The 16,695-nt window shown below is 42.2% G+C and overlaps 1 protein-coding gene across 1 annotated transcript; it reads left to right on the plus strand.

The window, feature by feature from the left end:
• The first annotated feature begins 2,747 nt into the window (after positions 1-2,747).
• LOC310663357 (olfactory receptor 226-like) lies at positions 2,748-5,248 on the plus strand. The gene is made up of 2 exons (XM_083411165.1): positions 2,748-2,897; positions 3,940-5,248. Exon 2 carries the CDS (start codon positions 3,967-3,969, stop codon positions 4,936-4,938), a length of 972 nt encoding a protein of 323 aa, XP_083267291.1. The 5' UTR covers positions 2,748-2,897; positions 3,940-3,966; the 3' UTR covers positions 4,939-5,248.
• Positions 5,249-16,695: the final 11,447 nt, after the last annotated feature.

Genomic DNA, 16,695 nt, shown 5'->3' on the forward strand with positions numbered 1-16,695 from the left:
TAGGCAAACTGCGGCCCTCCAAATGTTTTGAGACTACAATTCCCATCATCCCTGACCACTGGTCCTGTTAGCTAGAGATGATGGGAACTGTAGTTCCAAAACATCTGGAGGGTCGGAGTTTGCTTATGCCTGAACTAAAGCATCCCTTTGACCGAATTCCAAATATCTGAGGAAAATAATTTTATATCTAACATAGTCTCATAGTTTCAGAAATTGTTCTCAATACAGGGTTGTTCTTTCCCCCTAAATAATACTACATTCTCTGATTTCAACAGGTGTAGGAGAGCCCCAAGAATGTGCATTATGGCCCCAGGTGCAGTGAGCCCGAAATTGTTGGGGTTGGAGCATAGGAAGAAGTAATAAAGCCTACCACACTTCTGAGTGCAAGCACACCCGGTTCAAATAAAATGGAGGCTGATCTAAGGCAGGGTCAGATTTCACCCAGGTCCACCTCAAAAGTCCAGCCCCTTAGCTCGCCCATGATTGGTCAATTCACGGGCAAGTCCCAACAACCCCTGCAAATGATGGAGGAGATTACATTGTCCATTGGTCGTGTGGGAACAGGAAGTTTCCCTCCCAACTCCCCCATGACTGCACCAGTCCACAACTGTCATTGCCACTGGATCGGTAAATTGGCTTTTCAGAAGAAGGCAAACATCTTAGACTCATACCATGTCCCTCTGTGGATCAATGAGGAGAAATTGAAAGAAACTAAAACAGAGCAGTAAACTTATCATTGCTTCCCCTTAATTGTGTTTAACATGAAGGTCAACAGAATATGAATAAACATTTGAATGGATTAATATGCATTATTTACGGACGCTTCAAGCTTCATGTACATTTTTACTGAACTACTGTTGCTGCTACTATTTCCTTTTTTTTAAAAAAAATTATTAACCGGCCAATCAAATCAAATCACATCACATAAATTCCGAATTACAAAGCCGAATTTTAAATTTTGTTGAGGGGACCCATATTTCAAGATCCGAAGGGGGATTCTGCTACTGCTACTTGCTGCTACTATTTCCTTATCTCTCCATTGGTAATAGCACATACCCTCCAAATGCCCCCAAATTGCTAATACTGCCACAGAAACAATTAAGCTATCACTGCCACAATAAGTCCCAATTTAAGCTGCTCTTAAAGGGCTTGCAGTTTTAGGGTAGCTGCAATTTTGTCCATGGCCCCTTTAATAGTAGCTGCGCCATCCATAAATATGTTGTGCAGAGAGGAAGACAAGGGGGGGGGGCAAAACAAACATTGACGGTGGAGGGCATTTTTGAGTTACGGTGTTTTCAGAGCCTGCAGCACCCAGCAGGAGATGAGAGGAGAGGAGATAGCACTTTCAAAATGTGAGTCTACCCTACTAGGCAGCTGGAAGTATCTTGGCTCTCTCTCCTTCCCTCTTGTGCCGTCCGACCATGGGTTGCCAACTTTTTCTGAGCCACTGGGCACATTGGAATTTTGAGGAGGTGCTATGGGAACCAGTCACAAAAGTACTATAGTGTGGTCATGGCACAACACAAAATGGCTGCCATGATTTCATGGCATAACATGAAATTGATGCCACAATTAAAAGAGACAGCTATAGGCATGTATCCATCACCTTCCTACATCAATTGTGGGGGAGGGGGCATCTATATAAGTCACCACTGCAGTTGTTCATGCAGAAAAGTTTTTTGCAGCTTCCCTTTCTTCAGAATGGGGTGGAGGGTGCATATCCATTCCTCATATCAAATGAAGCATGGGACTGCCTGAGAGGGTATGTTTAATGAAGGATAAATTGAACCAGTGCCAACAAGATCTGAACAGGAAGAGCTAATAGTCTCTGATACACTATGTTTTTCTGAAAGGACATATATTTAGACCACTTGCAGGTGCCATACTGCGGGGCACCCTGGTGTCTGTGGGTGCCATGTTGATGCATTCTTCAGAACATACCCTCATACTGCTGTGGTGATTCTACAATGGTGGCTTAGTTGATAAACACCTCGCTACAAACTGAAACATACTACATTGGGAACAGGACCCAGTGGGGAGACCTAGATTCAAGCCATCGCTCAGCCAGGCTCTGGGTGCCTTTGAACCAGTTACCAAATGTGGTTCTTTACTGCACATATATAAGCACCTTATATAAACCATTGTGCAAGCAATTTCCAATAACAGAATGCATTTTTGCATGTTGTCTCAACTAATCTATGCATTTTTAAGCATAGACTATGATATGCTTTTTGAGAATTTTGTTGTTGTTGGAGACCTAGGGTACTGTAGCCAAGCCAAGGTTAGTCGGCAAATGAATCAAAGAAAGCTAAATCCCACTGATTTCAATAAAGTGCTGCCTTTCAAAATATTGTTAAATGTGTTTTATCAGTTCAGTAGAGAGGCAAATGTATGGTAACTGGAAGAGAAGAGAGAGAGGAGAAGGAAGGTGGAGGAGAGAGAAAGATACCTTGTTGCCATCATTAGCCACATTCTAAGTCGATCTCCCAGCATTCCATAAACTTATTAACGTAATAGGACAGAGGTGGGATTTGTGATTAAGCAAAGCTATAAGAAGGAGATCTCTTAGGCTATGAGAAGTTAAAGCTCCAGGGTTCTGCTCATTTAGGATTTCTTGTTTGACTCTTTTGAAAAATTACACCACTCACATCTGAGCTTCTCATCATCTTGAAAGAGGACAGATGTAGAAGTGCTTCAATAAGAACTTTAGAACCATCCAAGTATGGATTTCCTTCTTTTTTTACAGATGCCTTTAGAAAGCATGGAGAATGGGCCATTGAAAGGTCTACCTTCTCCAGAACTATTGCAATCCAATAACTAGTTAAAAAGAAGATGTGCAATGTAATCGTGTCTGTTCACAAGTAGGCATTGCTGAATCCAATGGGTCTTACTCTCAGGTAAGTGTGTACAAGATTTAAGTCTCAGGGTCCTAGATACATTGAAGCAGGACATGCTCCAGCCAAATTTAGTAAGGTGCATTAGCTCAATTTGAAGGCAGTTCACATTCACACTATACATTTAAAGCGCTCTCCTGTCACTTTAACAGTGATGGCTTCCCCCAAAGAATCATTGGAGCTGTAGTTTGTTAAAGGTGCTGTGAGTTGCTGTGGGACCCCTCACAGAGCTACAGTTCCCAGCACCCTTAACAAATTACAATTCCTAAGATATTCTAGGAGAAATCATACCTGGCAATGTTTTGCAAATGTTATACAGTAACTGTATTGTGTGGATATGACCATAAATTTGGCTGAAACAGACCAATTATTTAAAAAAAATATATATTCAGAGTTGTGTTATAAGGATATGAAGAGATATTACAGAAACTGACAACCTGATTATGCCTGTGTTATTGTTTGCAAATCCAGTTTCATTAGAACTTGATAGCTTCAGCTTCCTTTTCTTCCTCCTCCACTAGCTGTCTGCATTTCAATAGGTCAGTGACAGCAGTGAGGTCATCATTTTTAGTTCATGTAGGTATCACATACTTTTAAGTACAACCCTATATTACATAGAGGTCAATTGGGAAATTCCTCTTTGTCATGATATTTGACTGTATTCTGAATTAGCAATGGAGTATTTTGGTAACATATATTACCTCTTTAGAGAGTTGTGCTTTATCTCTCAATCTTGAAAACCATAGAGAATAGCTTGAATTGGTTTTATTATTAATTGAAAATATATAAATTGAAAGTCAGATATCACTCTCCGGATGCTAGACTCACAATCTTGTGACTATTTTATTAGCTGCTGATCTACTTTTCATCTGATTTGCCCCGTTACTGATTTCAGAATTTCCAGATTGTTTTTTTAAACTATGACATAATTACTAGCATAAGTGGATTTATTGATATGACTGATGTCACTTTGCATGAATCAGTTTCACTGACTGTTCCCCCCACCCCAAGAATTGTGCTTAGAATACTCTGTTTTTATTAACAGCGGAAGCAGCAATTAACTTACAGAAGAATGTGGAACCAAACCTCACATGTAGAATTCATAATTATGGGTTTCCCTGAACTTCCACAGCATCAGTTATATTTATTTGCATTTTTCAGCACCATCTACCTTCTAACTCTTCTGGAAAATGTCCTCCTCATTTTGACCATTTCATTGAACAACCACCTTCATACTCCCATGTACTTCTTCCTAGGAAATCTCTCTCTTTTGGAAATATTCTATGTCTCAGTAACAATGCCCAAATTGTTATCAAATCTGTTGTTGGGTGAGAAGACAATCACTTTGGAGAGCTGCATCACTCAGCTGTATTTTTTCTTATCTTTGGCTTCTTCTGAATGCTTTCTCTTGGCAACTATGGCCTATGACAGGTATTTGGCCATTTGCTACCCATTACATTATGCAACACTCATGAATCCCAGAGCATTCACTGTCTTAAGTCTCGTTTCCTGGCTAGGTGGCTTCCTGGCTTCCTTTCCATCAGTGTTGATGATCTCCAACTTGCAGTTTTGCAGGAAAAATACAATCAGACACTTTTTCTGTGACCTCTCACCTTTGTTGAGGTTGTCATGCACCGACACTTCATCCATTGAGATGTTGGATTTTGTGGCAGCTTTAGCAGTCCTTATGACTTCACTGGCTGTCACTGGGACATCTTACGTATGCATCTTTTGCACAGTTGCAAAAATCCCCTCCGTCAAAGGGAAGCGGAAAGCTTTTTCCACCTGTGTCTCACACCTGGCAGTTGTTTCTATGTTCTATGCCACCACCATATTCATGTATGCACGACCCAAGGCCATCGGAACCTTTGATCTCAACAAGCTGGTGTCCATCCTCTACACAGTGGTGGCTCCGTTTCTCAATCCAATCATCTACAGCCTTAGAAACAGGGAAGTGAGGAAGACCTTAAGGAGAGCTTTACATAACTCAGCCATGTTATCAAAATGTTTTCAAACAGAGAAGCTAAAGCCATCACAAAACTGAAAATTACCAAATTCATATACCTTCTCCATTCATCATCAAGCATCATGTGATAACTCGTGCAATGATAAAATAAATTGGAAACTACCAAAACATTAAGAGGTTCTGATATGTGGCCTCTATGATTTCAAGGTTGGTTTCAGAAAGTTACATTTCATCTAAGTTTTTATTTATACATTTTTTTAACTGTTGCTATATCTGTATTGTTCCTGTTATACATAATTGCAAATTCAAATGTATCCCTATCGTGTTTTATGACTTCCTTGATATTGTATGTGGGCTGGAACTGGTCTGTGACCAAAATAATAAAATTCATTCATACATTTCATCAGGTTTTCCATCATACACTAAATCAGTTTATACAGTCTGATTTTGCAGATACTTCTTCCCATTTGTTGATTCCAAAATAAAGACATACCAAGCTGTCAAAAAGTTTCTGATTGCCAGGAGTTTTTTTCTAAATAAAATGTAGAACTGCACAGTGAGATGTGATCTGAATTCACATGGATAATGTACATTGTTGCAACCCTCCTGAAAATCACATGTCTTCTGGTGTGGATAAGTGTTCCCACGTCACATCTTAGAAAGGCAAGAACGTTCATTTATCTAACAGGAGATTTTGGATATACTGATAAAATACAGACCAGAACTATGTCAGACATGGAATGGATCCTTAAGGATCTCATGAAAGAAGTCAGTGAATTCATGCTGTCGCAAACTGTATGTAAATGAATTGCTTCCAGGAACCTAGGCTGCAACCTAGGCCAACTCTTCTAACTTGAAATCTGTCCATGTGAAAGCACCTTTACACCTTGATTCTAAACACATTACAGTGGTACCTCGGGTTAAATACTTAATTTGTTCCGGAGGTCCGTTCTTAACCTGAAACTGTTCTTAACCTGAAGCACCACTTTAGCTAATGGGGCTTCCTGCTGCTGCCGCGCTGCCGGAGCACAATTTCTGTTCTCATCCTGAAGCAAAGTTCTTAACCTGAGGTACTATTTCCAGGTTAGCAGAGTCTGTAACCTGAATTGTATGTAACCTGAAGCATATGTAACCCGAGGTAGCACTGTACTTGGAAGCATGTCTCACATTTATTTGTAATATGCTGACAGATTCTGGCGCTAGTTTTCAGCAGTACAGCCCAATAGGTAGAGATAGCAGAAAATTTATAAGCTATGCCACAGGTTACTGTTTCACAAGTTCTTTCATGGAAAATGCCATCAGCACTGGTGTGCTAAAAAGACATATTCAAGCATTACAAAAGCCTAACCACAGCAGTCCCACTCCCTTCACCCTGATCTTGCCATATTTAGTGGTGAGGTCTCAAGTGAGCTTATAAATATGCTCATCTGAATATGTGTATAACCCTCCTTTTAATCAGTGGTCCAAAGACATGCAAAATCCCAAAACTGTGAAGCGCTTCAACTTGGCATTAAAAATGACAATGTGAGGGGTGGAGGTGCTGGGCCTGTCAGACATATCTCCTCCACACATTGAATTTTGTAATGTCTTAAGAGTGATCAAAACTGGGAAGTCTGAGATTCAAATCATCGTTCTGTCATGAAGCTCTAAAGGAAGACCTGGGCCAGTCACTATCTTTCAACTCAGACTGCCTTACAACTAGATACCTTCCAAATGGTGTTGGGTTGTAACTCCCAACAGACCCTGCTAGCATGGGCAATGCTCAGGGACAATGGGAATAGTAGCCCAGTGACATTTAATAAAGCATCATAGTAAAGGGCAGGTGGCCATACACTCACCAAAATAGCCTTGTGTGCCAAATGGGGAGGCCTCATGGGCCTAATTAAACCAATGGGTTGTAGGCTCCCCACTACTGGTGTACAGGATTGCATTGAAGAGAATTAAAATGAAGATGGGCTGTGTTTGTTCACATGGCCTAGTGGTGCACCTATCAGCACCTCCATCTGTGATAAGCCCTTAATGTAATTTGGTAAGAGCAGAATCCAGTCTCATTACCATTGAACACATACCCTCCAACATTTTTCCAATGAAAATAGGGACGTCCCATTCCATAATGATAATTTTACTATATATATCCCACACATCTTATTGGGTTGTACCAGCACTCTGGAAAGTTTCCAACATATATAAAATACAATAGAACATCAAACATTTTAATAAAATCTTCCCTACACAGGATTGCCTCCAGATGGCTTGAGGGTTGGATAACTCCATACCCTCCAACATTTCTCCAATGAAAATAGGGACGTACTAAGGAAAAGCAGGACATTCCAGGATCAACTCAGAAACTGGGACGGCTTCTCTAAATCTGTGACATCTCTGGAAAATAGGGATACTTGGAGGGTCTGTTAACATATTAGTTAGCTGTTAGATATCTTGAGTATATACACTTGCTTTGTAAATTCAGAACATATTGATTTCAATAGGATATTTCTCCCCAATATAAATATTATCTTCAGGAAACGGATTTTCTTCAGAATCCCAGTGAGGGAAAATATATTAAATTTCCCCTTCATACCCGCTGCTATTAATACTTTGTAAAGAGGGCAGGGTTTTTTGGTACACGTTTTACATCACATTTAGCTGATCTACATTATGTTTTGATCCACTCATTTGTTTTTGATCTACCCATATGTTTAATGGTTCTAGTTTATACAGTGCAACTATTATCCAAGATAAATTAGGGAGTGGTTTGTGAAATACCCTTCTATTAATTGTCATATATGTCCATAGTGGACATATATGGACATATTAAACATCACACCCAAACAAAAACCAGGAAATCAAATTGATTTGGGTCTTAAATAGAGACTGATCATTGCAGGAATGTTATGTCATCTGTTTTCATAAGATAAAAAGGTAAACGTAAAGGTACCCCTGCCCGTACGGGCCAGTCTTGCCAGACTCTAGGGTTGTGCACTCATTTCACTCTGTAGGCTGGGAGCCAGCACTGTCCAAAGACACTTCTGGGTCATGTGGCCAGCGTGGCAAGCTGTATCTGGCGAGCCAGCGCAGCACACAGAACGCCGTTTACCTTCCCGCTGGTAAGCGGTCCCTATTTATTTACTTACACCCGGAGGTGCTTTCGAACTGCTAGGTTGGCAGGCGCTGGGACCGAAAGACGGGAGAGCACCCCACCGTGGGGATTCAAACCACCGACCATGCAATTGGCAAGTCCTAGGTGCTGAGGTTTTACCCACAGCGCCACCCGCGTCCCCTTTTTCATAAGATACTGACCAGGAAATAAAACAACTATTGAAGACACAACCTAAGTTTTGTGAACTTTGAGGAGATTCAGCAGCTGCAGGACTGTTCCTAGTGATTCGTAATCCAACAGTGAGTAAATGAAACTGATATGCTACATTCTGCTTCAAAGAGCAGAAACTAGATCAACCTGTTTGAGCACAAATACAAAAGCTAGACCAGTAGTTATGTGGGCTTTTGACTGCTGAAGGAAGTACATTGACAGAATGACTGCCAAATGAGGTGACAAATGGAGATAAGTTTAATGCATTTAACAATGGAATAAAACGGGGATCTGTCAATCCCCTCCCATATCCTCCTTCAGCGAGCTTTGTTTAGATAAGCATGGAGACATTTTTATTCCGAAACCAACTTTTTTCCTTATAAAAAAAAGGTCATTTTTATTCCTGTACTGCTATTGATCCAATGTTGATATATAGAATTTTCCATTTACTGTCCTCTTATTTATCTTGCGATCTGTGAAGAAAAAACCTGCAACAATTCCTCTCCCACCTTTCCTCCATCTGGTTATACTACTCTCACATAGCAACATCAGAATTTCTAAGCTTACATCTTGCTTAGTGTGTCTGAACAGATTTATGTTCGCCTGTTTGCATATTCATATACTGTACACATTTTGAATTAAAGATTAGACATCAGTTTTGCAAGATTCAGCTCTGGTCAAAAACCTCTGTGTCTACATTAAGAAAATAATAATAATCTGCATCAAAAATGTATACCATACTCCTAGGATATAGGAGGAACTTTGCTCTGCCTTTCACATCAATGAGCAGTTCAGTGGGAGGCAAGTCACATTGACTGGATGTTCTACTGTGAGTGCTAGCACAGTCTTATTATGTGTGCTTACTGAGAAGTATGTTTGTGTGTGTTTAGTGGAGCCTACACTGTAGCATAGCTGTCAACCGTCCCTTATTTGGCAGGAAACTCCCTTATCCCAGCACTGTGTCCTGCTGCTGTCCCTTATTGATGATGTCCCTTAAATTTACCAGGTTTCATGCTCGCCCGGCTCGGGAGGGACGCAGTGGCTCGGGGTCCTCCGTCACGAGAGAGAGAGCGCGCACAAGCTGCCGTGTCTCCATCTCTCCCTTTTCCCCCTCAGGGGTGTGTCATGAGGAGACGGGTGGCGGCAGGCGGGCAGGCAGCCCCTCTCTTACAAGACTTCTGCCGCGCTGCCAGGGGCAGCCAGAGACGGCGGCGGCAGCAGTGGCGGTGGCTGAGGAGGCGGCCTGAGGAAGGAGGAGGAGGAGGGGATAGGGAGGGATGCAGAAGGGTGGCGCTTCAGTGGCTGCCGCGGTGCCGCAACCGCCTCATGCTGGGCTCGCAGGCGGCGTGGGGGAGACTCTCTGTCCCTCCCCCTCTCTCTCGGGTGGGGAAGGGATGATGGAACTCCTCGTGCCAGGATGATGGCAGCCCCGACGTGCTGCTTAGCTTACCCTCCAACCAGTGCAGCATCTTAATGTAGTGATTTTCCCCTCTGCAACCCTTTCATAACTCTATTTTTATAAATCATTTGTCCATCCATAGTTCAAATTTTTATTACAAGTTTCCTGTCAATCCTACCAATGTATGTAACTCTTTACAATAGCTTTTCAACTAAATTATAAACTTTCCCCAATCTTTATTAAAGAGGTCCTCTTCCTGGTTTCTAATTCTGCCTGTAAGCTTTGCCATCTTGACGTCATTCATCAGTTTTGTCTGCCACTCTTCGTTGGTGGGAGTTGTAGACCCTTAGGATCATGTAGTGCAACCCCCTGCAAAACACAGTCAGTTGCAGCCAAAGCAGCATGGCTCCATCAGTGGCAGATTTCTGTATAAGCTAAGCCAAAATCCCTTATTTTGGCTGCTGATCCCTTATTTTCGAGGCAGCTGGTCCCTTATTTTCAAATCTGTAAGTTGACAGCTATGCACTGTAGTGAGTTTATTTAGGGTTGCAGCCTTAGCTAGGCTGTTGATCTGGCTATATTATTGTTTTCAATGCTGAATATACTTCTCCCCCCCCCCCAAAAAAAATGACCCCTGAATTTTTGAATTTTATTGATATTGATGCTGCATTTTATGTTGTATTTTATGCTGTTTTAAAGTCACAATTTAATCAATGTTTTATATTTGCTGTTAGCCGCCCTGAGCCTGGTTTTTAAACTAGGAAGGGCAGGGCATAAATAAAAATTAAAAATAAAATAGATGCAATGTACCAATAGCATTATTCATCTGATGTCTGGCTAACTTAAGTGCCAGCACTTCAAAGCACATATTTGGATTTTCAAACTAAGATGAACTGCAGAAAAATAATCTCTAGACTGAAAGAGCACCTCAGTCTAGCCATATTTCCAACAAAAAAAGCTGTAAACAGTGTCAACCTATAAAATCATTACACTTTGTTTCATTACGCAGCATCCCTTTAATTGCAACTTCTTTCTAAAAATGAAACTTGTGCAATTAATCACCCAAGGGCAGCTACCTAGAAGTTAATGAGATGTGTCTCCCCAGATGATTTTTCTTGTAAATTCCTTGTTCCCTAATAATACTTCTGAGAATTTTGACTCTGGGCAGCAATGATTGGGTCCACAGTGACTAATTCAGCTTCAAGCCCTGTGGACCAGAAACGCTGAGATTTTGATTAATCTCCTGAGATACTAAAGCAACATACAATGTGACATTTCTGTAACTCTAATGGGGCCCACAGGGAGCTGTTAGCAAAGAAACTTTTTTTCCCTAAGACAAAATGCAGCTCTAAGCAGGGATCTCACTTCATGCTGCTTTTAAAAAATATATCCTAGCACTGACAAACATTAGACAAAAAGATATAGGTTTTGTGTGAAATATGCTTCTCTCTGTGTCTGGCAATGGACATACACATGCGGTGAATTTCTGATTTTATACAAGGACACAATATCATTATTTAAAATGTAATCAGACATCTCAGCACTCAAAGGAATGGCACTCTGAGTCACAGTGATTACATCCCTGCTTCCTGTCACATGGCCAAAATAAACCTCTTCTGCATGGCTGAAATTTACACAGATTAACACTATGTCAGTGTTGCTGTGCACATTTCAGTGGTAAAATAAGATAGTTTGTGTTCTGCTTCTCCACCTCCAACCCAGAGCAGCCAGCAATATTTGACCATAAAGTTATTTTTTAATTAAAGTTATATACCCCCCTCACTTTGCATGGTGGTTCACAGTATAAAAACACAAAATTAACAACAACAGCAACCCCCCGAACACACAGAGTCATATTTTAAAGGCCATAGATGGTTTAATCAGTCAAAGGCCTGGGAAAAGAGTAATGTTTTTGCCTGGCACCCAAATATATATAATGAAGGTGTCAGATGAGCCTCCCTTGGGAGAGCATTCCATAAACAAGGAGCCACACCCTCTGGACCTCATGGAGGGGACACAGGAAGAAGGGCCTCAGAATACTGTTGCAGGATCTGGGTGAGTTCATATGGGGAGAGGCAGTCCTTCAGGTACTGTGGTCCTGAGAGATTGAAGGCTTTATAGGTCAAAAGTGGTGATTTAATTTGGCCCCACAAACTAATTGGCAGCCAGTGCAGTCAGGCCATGATTGATGTAATATGTTCAAAATGTCGTGCCCCAGCAAGCAACCTGGCAGCTTAATTCTGCACCAGCTGAAGTTTCTGAACTGTCTTCAGAAGCCGCTCCACATATAATGAGTTGCAGCAATCTAACCTAGAGATTACCAGAGCATAGACAACAGAAGTTAGGCTATCCCTGTCCAGTTAGGGGTGTAGCTTGACTGAAGCTGATGGAAGGCGTTCTGTGTCACTGAGACCACCTGAGTTTCAAGTGACATTCAATGGATCCATAAGTACTTCCAAGCTTCCAGGCCTTCAGAGGGAGTGTAACCCCACCAGGAGCAGGCAACAGCCCATCAATTTTGTTGAGGGAACCTCACACTAAGCTACTGCTGGATTCAGAGGAGCGCTGGGAAGAACCAGCTGGGGAGCCTACAAGGAAATCCAAAAGGGAAGAAGGCATAGAGCCAGGGGATTGGTGGTGAGATGACAATGAGTGGTCATAGGGACAAAAGGGAGCAGACTGGGGAGCAGGAGGTATCAGAAAGAGGTAACAGTGTTGTGAGCAGGAAGAGGCTGTGGCAGAGAGCAGTTCAGAATCAGAGGCTGAAGTGGAGGATGAAGAGGAGGGGGTGGACTAGAGGCAGGTTTCTGAAGAAGCCAGGGGATCTTCCACAGCTGCTGTGACCTCCCTCCTGGTCTCCCAGAACCCACAACGGTATGAAGAGGGTGGAGCAGAAACATGCAGATTGAGAAGGCCCCAGGAGAGGAGGAGACTTAGAGAACTGTAGGAAGGCAGGGACTTTTGGTCCTGGCAACTGCCTCATTGGGGTAGGATCTACTGAGAAAAATTGTTGTGCTCTATAGGCCTGAGCTGTTTTGTTTCTTTGAGTAAATAGTTAACTTCACTGACACATTGTGAGTTGTTGCTGATCTGTTCCTGACATATGCCCTGATATGACAGGCTTTCTATGTTCCTATGTGTTCATCTATATGGGAAAACAAACACATCTAGTAGTCCTGCTTCATAGTCTTGATGTTAAGTGTGTAACAATTTACAGTGGTACCTCTGGTTATGAACAAAAACTGTTCCGGAGGCCTGTTCGTAACCAGAAATCGCTTGTAACATGAGGCGCCATTAGTGAAAGCGCTCCTCCTGCTGCGCACTGGCCTCCAGCACAAGATTTCCGCTCACATCCCAGGGCAAAGTTTGCAACCAGGAGTGGCTACTTCCAGGTTACCAGAGCTCATAACCTGCAGTGTGCGCAACCAGAGGCGTTCGCAACCAGAAGTACCACTGTATGGCTATGCCTTCATATGTACAGCGGTGCACTCAATGTCTCCATTGTTATTGATAATCATACTCTTTCCATGTAGATGGGGAAGGGGGTGACTACTTAGGACATCACTGTCCCTGAGTTAATGAACATGGGGACAGTAACACCCCAAATAGGATTCGAAAGTTAGCATCAAATGTGGGAATTCTTCCTGCAGCAGCTGGCCTTCCCCACTCCTTCATGTAAACATCTCTGCTCGCTCTATCCTCCTGACTGTGAAACTGTGTGTTAGATTCCCCCCCCCCATGTGATAAAGCTTTTTAGGTAATATACTTGAGTAAGAAGCTGCAGCTAGCAGAGGAGTTTTTAAAATGATAATTAAGTAGCAACTAGTTAATAAGACTTGATTAAAAAATAATTATGATTTTGGCCTAGTGGAGCCAGAGGCTAGGCAAATGTACACATTATTGGTAAAAAAAAAATTACCTTCCTGCTTCAACAAGTAGCTGATGAATTTGATTTTACAGCCATACTGTATTAATTAATTGAAAGCTACGCGTAAATTCCCTTCTGAGGACTGTAAACTGGCTGGAAGCCTAGAATATTCCCATTCCACTCATGAAATAAAAGGTAAGTTTAGAAACAAAGTTATGTGCAATGGTAATAGGACCTACTGGGAGCTATTAGCATAAACAATGTTGGGGAAAGCTTAGCTCCAAGTCGGGATCCCATTGAGGGTGATTAAAAAGGAAAAGCAGCTTGATGAAATTAACTTGAATGAGCAAGACCAGAAAGGAAAAGGAAAACAGTTACCACCAAAGCGTGTTTAGGAGGCAGAGCTGGGCAGGCTAGATGTCAGGTCACTTAATTGTCTCTCCTGAGGACAGCAAAGCAACTGTTGATAAATTCCTTTAGACTTCTAGAGAGTGAAGGAATGTTTGCATTAACATTGCATTGAGCAATGGAGCTTGAGCAAAGAGGGGAGCATCTCCCCAGCAGGAAAGGCCTTCGTGCTTTTAGCATGATTCATTTCTGTCTAGGCTGTTGCAGAAGTGTCAACATACTAGAATACTATACAAAGTCACTGTGGATTCTGTAATGTTTCTGTATTCAAGCTAATTTGGTGGAAGGGAGCACAAAGCAAGCAAGCAGCATTTCAAACAGGCAGTCTCTTGATCCCAGAAGGATGCTGAAAAACACAGTTTTATGTAGGTACTTGGTTTAAATACATATTCTACCCTTCATCCTAAGGCAGAGGTAGCCAGCATGGTGCCTACAGGTACTTACATTCCTATAGTTGACTCCTTCATAGACCTCAATGTCTCCACTTCCATTTCCCCACTGACAATAGGTTTGTAGTCAATAAACTAGATTGTGGAGGAAGGGTGCCTGGTTGGCAGGGCTGAGGGAGTTGTTCCATCTTGCAAATGTTCCCATTGGCCCCAAAAGGTTGGTGGGTTACAGGATATATACAGTAGATAGCTACAGTAGATAGATACAGTAGTAGCTACAGTAGTAGCTACAGTAGATAGATACAGTAGATATATACAGTAGATAGTAGTAGATAGCTACTATATACAGTAGATAGCTGCCAAAACAAATATTTTTTTTAAAAAAATAAAACCTTAAAACTAATAAGTCAGACAATCACAATGTTTGCCATATCTCAAGATAAAAAACTTATTAGGAGAAATGAACAAAATGTTTCAGCTTCTGCCTTCTTCAACGCCACAGCTGGGGTCCAGACCTACACTGTTCAATAAGGAGGGGGATACAAATCAGTAGGGAATTCCAAATCATTGGGCTCACAATACTAAATGCATGATTCCTGGTAGATATGAGCCATGAGCCATGGGGGACCACTAACAGCAACTCTTCCCAAGGCCTTGTATTGAGAGTGAGCAATCCCACATTCCAAGTTCCAAGCCTTAGAAACAAGGATAATACACCAAGTTTCATAGCTAATGAATTTGATAAACTAATTGTACCAGTATGTGTGTATGGTCTGGTAACACCCTAGAAACACTAGCTTTCTCCAACGAATCCTGGAAACTGTAGTTCCCACCACACAGTGCTATAATTCTCAGCATATTTAGCAAACTACAATTTCTTGGCTTTTTTTGGCAGAAATTCATCTTTCCATGGGTGGGTGTGGCAGTTTCCCCTGAGATCTAGAACACAGAGTGTTTGGCATAAAAACTGAAAGGAGAGGTTAAGGTAACTAAGCTATCTCTTGAGCCATGCAATATAAGCAGGAGTGGAAATTAAGTTAGGCATTGGTCAATCCTTGCCAGGATTGGGAAGCTGTGCCCCTCCAGGTGTTGTTGGACTACAACCCCCATCACCCCTAACTTTTGGCCATGCTGACTGAGGCTGAAGGGAGTTTCAGTCCAGCAATATCTGGAGGCCAGAGCTTCCCTATCCCAGACATGGAGGCATCTTCAGTGTGAAGTAATAGCTTCCCAATCTACCCCTGACTACCAGCTGCCTGAAGGGAACATCCCTTTGGCCATGGGTGCTTCCCCCCTCTTTTATAATACAAAAGCTGACCCCCCCCCCCAAACAAACCTCTTTCAAATCAAGATCAGAGACAGGCAGGCTAGAAATAGGTATGTTTTTCTTTCATTTGTCAGACTGATTTTCAGACAGTTTTAAAACACTGGCAAATTTAGCAATGAAACTGAGGCTGTGTCCTCATGCAGTTTTTGATTAAGCTCTCCTTCATGGAGAGCACGTGTTGCAGTGGGGTCTAACAGGACACCCCCTCTTGGTTACTGGGCTGGACCATTTGGATGGCCATGACTGTGACTGGGCCAATTTGGGTTATATATTCTTGGCACGCAGCTTTTTTCAGTCTCTTTTGTTGCGTGCATCAGAACGCCCACCCGCCCTCCCTAATTTAGGGCTGTTGTGTTTGACCTTGCTATGCCTCTCATGGGGTCATCTGCTTTTGGGGCAGCGACCTGGTAGGAATTTTGTCCATTTGGCAGATTGGCTGGTACCATTTGGTTTTTGCCTACTGCATAGCAAATCATTACAACTTGTAAGGTTGTTGTTAGGCATTGATTAAAATTTGGTTGGTGGAGGGGTAAGGGTTGGCTGTGCCTGCCCCCCCCCCCAATGCTGCTGCTGCAAGGGAATTCCGTTAAAGGACTCCAGGGGTTTGCCATGCTTTTGTTCGCATCCCTGGCAAGGGGCTAGGGCCGTGCAAGCCCCTGGGAGCATGCAGGGAGGGGTGACGATATGGTGCCCAGTCCCTTTCTCTCCCCAACATTGTTTTCCCTTACTGGCTTTCACTGTAATCCGGAAGTCAGTTCTGTCCCGGGGCAGGGACAGATAGTCTTAACCAATGCCTAAGCAACCACTCACATTATGTATTTTAATAAATTGTGGCCAAAATTATGCCTAAAACAAAAATTCAGTGTGAATTGTGATTTATTTAGGGGGTGGCTTGGGGACCTCAACACGCAACTGCTGGTTCTGGGTGCTGCTGCGCTACAGTCACTGGATGGTATATTCAAATACTGACAAGATTAAAACCAGGACACTTGGTGGCAGCATAGAATAAGAAATGGACCCTAGCTGACATACCTAGAAACTGAATTACATTATTATGAAGTTATTAAGGCATACTTGGATTATAACAGCATTTTTATTGGGGGTGAATAGTTGCATTTATTTTTCTCCCAGACTAAG

This window comes from Podarcis tiliguerta, assembly GCF_965153285.1.
Source record: "Podarcis tiliguerta genome assembly, chromosome: 13".
NCBI classification, from domain to species: Eukaryota; Metazoa; Chordata; class Lepidosauria; order Squamata; family Lacertidae; genus Podarcis; species Podarcis tiliguerta.

Coding starts and splice junctions, on each gene's coding strand:
- LOC310663357 (XM_083411165.1), top strand. CDS start 3,967: ATGTGGAACCAAACCTCACATGTAGAATTCATAATTATGGGTTTCCCT.